Source organism: Coloeus monedula (genome assembly GCF_965178545.1).
Source record: "Coloeus monedula genome assembly, chromosome: 13".
In the NCBI taxonomy this organism is placed as follows: domain Eukaryota; kingdom Metazoa; phylum Chordata; class Aves; order Passeriformes; family Corvidae; genus Coloeus; species Coloeus monedula.
Window position 1 is genome coordinate 13,223,425 of NC_138793.1, and position 8,530 is coordinate 13,231,954.

Below are 8,530 nucleotides of genomic sequence, written 5' to 3' on the forward strand. Positions count from 1 at the left end.
CAGAGCGCTGAAATTTCCCTATACATCTTGGTTCTGGCCTGCAGTGATTCAATTCACTTTCAATTTGCCAGTGAAAATTGTGCTGGGAGTTTCTCCTTTGCAATTCCAGACTTGAATCCTTTCTTGATTATGGTTTCTTAAGGTTCTGTTACTAATCTGTTTCTTCATGTTATCTCCATTGTAGGCTTTCCTAGTCCCAGGCTGTGTGATCGAGGACTGTATGAATTGTGCGGTGGCTAGATTTCAGTTCTAACTGAAGTAGTCCTGGCATATTGATGTCATCTTTTAGATTAATATGAGTATTTTAAGGAACACTACAAACCAATTAATTAAGCCTAAACCAGCATTCATAGCCTTATCCAAGGACAGTGGTGGATTTTCTCACGATCCTGGATTTAAAAAGATGATACACCTTTCAGAGTCATTGATCAGCATGAGTTTTATTCTGTCCCCTTTTTCTGAGATGTACTTGAAATTTCCTTCTCCACAGGAAGTGCTCAACATGCTGAAGGAAAGCAAAGCAGATATATTTGTTGACCCAGTACTCCACACAGCCTGTGCCCTAGACATCAAACACCACTGTGCTGCCATTCCGCCAGGGAGAGGACGCCGTAAGTGTTCGTGCTGTACTTGTGTAACCTCTCAGTCCTGAGATATTTAACCTGCATTTTCTTACCAGCATAATCTTACGTACAAGATATTTCCACCAGTCATTTGTGGGCAGCAGGATGGAACAGCAGCAGAACAGCAGCAGAAGTGTTAGATGAATGGATGTCAAGAAGTCTTTCCTTGTGTCAAAGGCAGGACCTAGTCCTCAATCCTGATATAATATCCTTGTAGCCTTATCTGCAGATTTAATGAGTGTATTTTATGTGCCATCATTCTTATGGTTGCTGACAATAGTGTGTGATAGCAGATCCATAGACCTTCTGTAAAATCCCTCCTCAGTTAAATTCCATTGAAAATGAGCTTTTAATACACATGAACTCATTTCTCAGTGAGGTTTATCTCCCACCTTGTATCAGCTTCACACAAAATCCAGCTCCCACATTTACATGAGACAGTATTCTATCAGACCGTATCAAAAGCTGTCCTAGAACTAAATTCCTTTTCTTACAGCAACAAGTTAGTTTGGATTCACAAGATTCATTCTAAGCTAATTTCCTTGGTTCTTCTTTCTTTGTCAGTCTTTGGCCATGTTTGACTTCTTCATTTCAGTATTTAAATTTAAATTTAAGTATTTTGGAGGTTTTTTTTCTTCTCTGCTTAAACATGAGTCTTTTATTTTCCAGCATTGCAGAGGGTAAGTAATCATGACTGCACTTTCTAAGTTCTCATAGCAGCTAAAGGCTATGAGACTTCTTCAGCTGTTCTAAGTCGTCCAAGACTGAGTTCAGCAAGTTCAGACCACTTGAAACATAATATATTTAAGTGTTTCCTAGCCCTTTCTTCTCCTGTTTGCGGTCAAGCTCTTGCACTTTGTTACTATTAATAGGTTAGCTACTTGGATAGGATGTGGGGCTGTTCAAGAAAAACCAGTGGGAGAAAAAAGTTCTGAATTTTCCCATCTTACTAAGTTTATCTGGCATTAAAAATAACAGACAAGTATTTTCCTGATCGTTATGTTTCATGTTGGTTATTGAATGCATTTGAAATTCTGGATATCCTTTATTTGTTCCCGCTTTGTCATAATTCTTTTGATGTGTGTTCTGATGTGGTTGCACTGCAGGTCTGCAGGAATTTGCAGCTTAGAGGGCTCTGCCTGTGAGTGCTTGAATTGACAACTGCATTAAAAGTCTGGAGCTGGTTTAACTAAGTCTGTGGCCTGTTGGCTACAAGCTAAATAACTCCACTGCAAAGCAGAATACATCTAATTAGGGATTAGTCAAGTATGGTAGCATGGAAATAAAATACAAAATTTTATGTTGATGTCTCATATGAGCATTTAACGAGCTTATGAGTTAGTTGGCCAAACCCCTCTGTAGGCACCAGAACGCTGTGATCCCATTTCCTTTTCACAGGACTATGTGAAAACTCAGGAAGTTAAGCCTTTCAAAATATATTGTTGATCAAAAACTCCTAACAAGCCTAAGGAGATAAGATTGTGCTTTTCTGAACTGAATTTGATCTTAGCTCTCTCTAAAGGCTGGTGGCATGGAGTTCAGAGTGCACAGCTCGTTGAAGGTACAGATTTAAAAGACTTCATAAAATCTCATGTAAACCACGTGAATTATATATTGGATACGTAGTGTAGTTTCTTTTTGGAAATCAAAATTCTTTGCATCTCCAAATGCAATACTGATCATGAATCTTGGTGAAATTGCTAGCCTCAGGCATAGTCTGCCAGGTCTGTTTAGAAAGCCTTGTAACCATCAGCCTACATGAGAATGGAAGAGCCCCTCTCTGCACCATGTTATCGACACCATTGTTGCTATTTTGTAACACCATCTTCTGCACATTACAGAAATGTCATGCTTAATGGAAGCTCTAGAAGATAAGCGTGTGAGGTTGCAGCCTGAATGCAAGAAACGCCTTAATGATCGTATAGAAATGTGGAGCTATGCTGCAAAGGTGAATATGTAAACAATTTCCATTTTTTATGCCTTAGATCTCTCTGTTGCAAGGTATTTATGAAAAACTTCAACTGTAATGAAATTCTTGTCTCTGAATGAAGTTTAGTATTTTGAGTTTGGTCCAGAAAAACTGAAATCAGGTCTTCTTGGAACTTATATCTTACTCTCACTGTGTCTGGGATGCATCCCTAACAATGCAGAATTAAACTATCTTTTGTGCACACAGGGCTTAGTCCCCTGTAGAGAAGTTGTGGGGCAATGAAATAGGGGCAGGAAAACTTCCTGTTATAAAGGTGCCTCCTGAACAGCAATTCCTTCAGGTGAATTATTGCAGGACTGCTTTTTTCTGGTTCAGGCCATCTCTGATGATGACAGGAGGCAATAGCAGTACCTGAGACTAAAGCTAGTAAATTTCACAGCTGAGGGTTGCATAGAAAGCACAGCTTGGCTCATTTATTCCCTTTTCACCTCCAGGTTGCCCCAGCAGAAGGCTTTTCTGACCTTGCCATGCAAGTTATGACCTCTCCGTCCAAGAATTACATCCTGTCTGTGATCACAGTTGGCATCTGTGTACTCTTCCTCATCGGCCTGATGTGTGGACGCATCACCAAGCGGGTGACAAGAGAGCTCAAGGACAGGTAGAGCCTGGATTGCCTGCTGAAGAAATGCCTGCCCAGTGCCCAGTTTTGTACAGCCCTCCACTGTATAGTCTACCCACCCCCTCTTGTGAGAGGAGAATAAAAAAAAAAAAAAACAAAAAACAAAAAACAACAAAAAAAATTAGAACAGCAGCAGGTGTTGGCTCAGTTTTCCCATCCTGGATCTCATCCGTGGCATCTTCATCCTATGAAAGTTTGTGTGCAACATTGGCAGCCCAGCCAGCAGCTTTTTGTTACCCCTTTGTTAGCAGACTCTCGTTTACCTGCCTGTAGACAAGTCTCTGTTGTACTGTTGGAACTGCCTTCACTCTCCAAATGAGACTGATATGACCTGCAGCTCAAGCAGTTTTTAAGTAAATTTTTAAAGACAGACATATGCTGCATACCGACTATATGATTTAGGTAATGGTTCATACTGAAATCTAGTCATCCTCTGTGGCTGGGTGAAGTTGAGGCAGGAAATTAAAGGGTAAATTGCATCTTACACCACAGTTGGCCTTGTTTTGGACATCTTGCTCGTCTGTGTAAAGCATCTTCAGAGCATAGTCTTGGACAACCTAAGGACACCAATCACTGGTGTCATCTCCTAGTGAATATCCTGCTTTTGTGACTGTGGATTTTTTTGGCTGAAAAGATGTCCTCCCTTTCTTCCTCTTGCTGTTCGCAAGATAGAATAAAATACTGACCAGGATTGAGTACTCATATGAGCTGTACAACTTGTATTTCAGTAGATTAAAGACACGATGTAGACACGGGGTGTGTAGAGCCTGTCAGTAGTGAACAGTGTCAGTGGGCAGGAAGTGCTCTGAGCAGTTACTTGGTCAACTTTTTTATTAGCCATGATGCAGTAAAATTCTAACACTCCTTTTATTTTACCTTGCTGCTGCTAAGCCGTTGCCCTCCCCAATTAACTGTGTAGATGGTATTGATGCACTGGCAATGCAGTGCTCTGTCAGTGATGCAGAAAGTGCCAGAACACTCAACATGCTCTCTCTCCATGTAACGGTTACTTGTGGGTTAGTGTTTGTAACCATGCTCTGGGTCTTAACGGTTTGAATGGTAGCACTGAAGAGTGCTTTTCATTTCCACAACTGCAGTTGATGGTGATAACACCTGGCAGTTTCCTGGGATGTAGAACACAGGTGCCGGTCCAGAATGCCAAGCAGAAGTGGATGGAAGAATGATAGTGTGGTATGAAAAGCAGAAACATCTGGATCTTTAAGGGAAGTAGCTTTTGCATAGTTACCATCAACATGGCATTTATGCTATGTATAGTTACACTTCCAGAACTGGATACTTGCACCCAAGAGCCCAAAGAAGGTGTTTTGGAAAAGCTGCACCAGTAGTTGTAGCCTCTTCTTACTATCACCTGTGTTCCTCAAGTACAAGGAGGTGTGGAGCTCATAAGACACATGCTTTAACTGAAACATGGAGTGTGTTGATGAAATCCAGAAGAGGCTGCATGAAAGTCGATGTGTACAGGAGGATATGTTTTATTCACATTTTAGATGTGCTCTCGTATGTGTGCTGTGGTAAAAAACATGTGCCTGAAACTGTGCAACTTAGGCTGATGCTTGAACTGTAACTTTATTTTCCCACTTAGCACACTACTAGGTAAGACCTGGTGTTTCCATTTCTCCCCATTGTTTTCTAGAAGAACAGTGGAGGTGGTTTTGAGACACTCCAGAGTGTGGACCAGCTGATTCTGGTGATGCTGTGTATACAGAATGACATATACAAAATACTGTGAGCTTTTGCTATGACATTTTTGCTGAAGCTTTTTGCAAACACACCTTCATCCTGCTCTGAGGATGGTGGCAAACTAATATGGGTTTAGACTTGCTATGCTAGTGAGTCTCATAAACACTTCTGGTTTTGTAGCAAAGTACTGTGAACACAAGCAAGCAGCAGCGAAAGCCTGAGTGATGAAGTTTCAATGGAGAGTTAGTGTATGGTAGGATTGCAGTTAAGTGGTGAGGTAGAACTGAATTTAAGCCTGAATTCCTTTTCTTGCCCCACATACCTGGTGTTAAGGGAGCTTGACTTGGCCGTCTGTCAGCATGAAGTGGAGCAGAAGAGAAACAGTTAATCAGGTGTATTGAGGTAGCACAGGTGTGTAACTCCACAAATATTAGTTTGGCAATTAGAAGTGTGTGTTGTATCACTTGACTGAGTGTTGAAATGACTGCTGTCGAAATGGATGTGCTCACAGAGCTGCCAGCAAGGGAAGTGGGATCTTGGTGCAGCCTTGCTTGCTGGCATGAGTCCTGCTTCTCCAAAATGTCTGTCAGGCGTAATTAAATTGCCATCGGAGGGCTTTTTTTAAACTGTTGTGACTTTTTGAGAAGGCATTTTGTAACCTGATTAGCTTGGAAAGCCTAATTAGATGGTTTATTGTCTAGAAATAGCATCTTCCACTAAATTCCAAAAGACATTGCGGTGAAAATTGTAGGTTTGTAGCCATAGTTCCGAATGTAAACCCTGTTCAGCTCTGAAGGTGACTTTCTTTACTTTCAGATTTAAGGCTTTCTGGGTTTTTTTTCCTTTTTAATTTGGAGAAGGTTATGGTAAGGGTGCCCGGAGCCTGGCATTAGGAGTCCATGCTCTGTGGTGGTGTTAGTCTGTGGTTGGTGGTGTTCTGCCTATGTCAGGCTCACCTGGGAGTTCAGTTTCAGTGTGAGTGTGCTGGGATGGTTTTACAGGTGTGTGGCTCGAGGCCCTTGGAAAAAAATGTAGGATACTAAATAAACCTTTTGTCACAGTAGACACCAGACCCACCTTTTAAAGGATGGATGCTGGCAAGGGGTCCAAGCCATTTTATCATTGAGCATGTTATCTTTTCACGTTTTAAAAGGAGGTCTCCGACCACTGGTGATGACCAAATCTACTTTTTTCTCAACTAAAAATCTACCAGTCACAGTCTTGATGCATTCTCCTCCTTTTCATGCATACCTAAAAATCTAGAGGTTTCACAAGCACAGAAACCCACAGGAGTACTGTTCCAAAAATAACTGGTTTTGCTGTTGCCAGCACATCATCTTGCCTGCAGGTAACCATTTTCCACTGCAGAGAAAGAAAGAATGAATCAGAGTCACAGAACAGTTTTGAGTTGGAAGGGACCTTAAAGCTCATCTCATTCCAGCCCCTGCCTTGGGCAGGGACACCTTCCACTAGACCAGGGTACTCAGAGTCCCATCCAGTCTGGTCTTGAACACTTCAGGGATGGGGAGTCCACAACCTCTCTGAGCCACCTGTGCCAGTGTCTCACCACCCTTGTATGAAGGTGCGAGAAATGGTTTTAAGAAACACTGCTGTTGCCTTGAATTCAAGAAAGCCTTTTTAACTTCTCTGTTGTAATAGAGAGTGTTAGCAATAGCTGCAGTCAGCCGAGAGAAGCTGTGGAAGCCTGTGGTGTGTGGAAGAACCTGTGGTAGTGTTTCCTCTTCATAACCCTTACCTCTCACTGGAGAAGTCTGCCTTCCACTGAATGCAGTTTAGGAGATGGTTGGGTTTTTTTTTTTCTCCCGATCATCACAAAACCTTCTCTTGGAGAGCCAGATGCCCTCAGAGCGAGACTTGATGCTAGTGCTTAGGGCATGGATGGAAGAGCTGAATGTTTGGGATCTGGCAAGGTGTGCAGCTCTCCATTTGCTTCCTGCTGCTGCGAGGGTTAACAAGTTAGGCTTCCTAAATGATGGCATGTGCACGTGTCAGGAACTGTGCATGATGTGCACCTCTATACTTCACTCCTGCTAGCCTGTTACAGTTCATTCTCTTTCACAGTAATAAGCTTATTTATTGTTTACCTAGTGAGTCTAATCAAGTCCTTTTGTGAGTGTCAGCGTGGGATTCTCCTGCCTCACTTTTGTCATTAGGCTGCTGGAGTAACTCAGATATGAGTGGGAACAAAATTCCTGGCACTTGAAGTACCGCCCAGTGCACCGAGTTAAGTATCGGTGTGTTTGTGTCATTGCAAAGGGCTGGAAAGACCCTAGTGAAGGTTGAATAATTCTGTAGCAAAATTTAGCATTTCCTCCAGAATCTGACCCTGTGATTGATCAGTGTTGCTCTGAAAGAATCCACAGTAAGTGCATTGTATGGAAAATAATGATGGTGACCGTCTCAAGTACGGAAACTAACTGCAGGTAGGTACAGAGAGAAGAAATGTAACAAGCCAGAAGGATCCCTGGAATCCCATAATGTTGTAGAGGAATTGTGATCAAGTTGGATGGTGATTTCTGTTTAAACACAACGTTATTACTTAGTGAAAGAAGATTGTAGGTTTTTTTACTTTATCAGTTTTTGTTTGGAAAAAAAGTTTTGAGGTGTGTATGAGTGCACAAGTGTGGTATGAAACCAGACGATTTCATCTAGCACTTCTGTCCCTATTTAAAGTACAGCTCTGTGGACTCAAAACAGCTGTAGTGTGGGTTTGTGTAAGAGCACGTTCCTAATTCTGAGGTTCAGATCCTCCAGGCAGCTCCCAGGTACTGATCTTTGCGCAGTCTCCCTGTTTGGGAGCCAGACCTGCCATTTTGCTTCCACCAGTGAGTCATGGTTAGAGGGGACCCAAATCACACACATGTGCCAGAGAGAATTCCGCTGGCATCGCTCTTTGTCCTGTGCTGGTGGAATTCTGCATCTGCTCTGTTGAGTTCCTGAATGCTGCCTGGGATAGGAAGGAATAACAACGTTGCTCTTCACTAGCCAGAGGCGAGATTTTCTCCTTCCACAACACCCAAATTTGATTCCATAGCTGACCAAGCACAAAGATCCCTTCCAGGGTGAATCGCTGCACCCTGAGATCCACTCCCTGCTGCCCCTCTATTGACTGAATTAGAAGTGCTCGTGTAGCTCTTGCCTTGGGAAATACTGAACTAGGAGAAAAGGGAAAGGTGTGACTGCTGCGCGTAGAAGCAGAGGATCGGAAGCTGTAAGGCGTGTGTGGGACTGGGCACGAGCCGGGTGTTGGGGGAAAGGGGCCCCCAGCTCCCCTCAGTGTACAAAGAGACCCAGCAGATTCCTATGGTACAGCAGATACAGTTTGAACGTAGTCTCCTTTTTTATTATAATTATTTTTCAATGTGACATTAACGAGACTTCTTTTTTGTAAATTGTTTCCCCTTTCTGTGTATAAATCCTGGCCACTCCTTGTTTCAGTTTTTTTTTTGTTTCTTTTTTCTGGTTTTTTTTTTTTTTTTTTTTACATGTCCATGCTGTGTAATTTTGAGATGTTACTGAAATTCTGAACATAATAATGTGCATTTTTTTTTTCTGTACAGATGAAATGGGAGAATT

At 42.2% G+C, this 8,530-nt stretch overlaps 1 protein-coding gene across 1 annotated transcript in view; it reads left to right on the plus strand.

Annotated features, from left to right (window-relative positions):
• Positions 1-8,520, plus strand: part of GLG1 (golgi glycoprotein 1) — an 84,195-nt gene extending 75,675 nt beyond the window's left edge. Inside the window, exons 24-26 of the mRNA XM_082290043.1 lie at positions 491-611; positions 2,465-2,571; positions 3,048-8,520. Coding sequence (XP_082146169.1) covers positions 491-611; positions 2,465-2,571; positions 3,048-3,215 — 396 coding nt within the window. The 3' untranslated portion in view covers positions 3,216-8,520. The remainder of the gene's footprint in view (positions 1-490; positions 612-2,464; positions 2,572-3,047) is intronic.
• Positions 8,521-8,530: the final 10 nt, after the last annotated feature.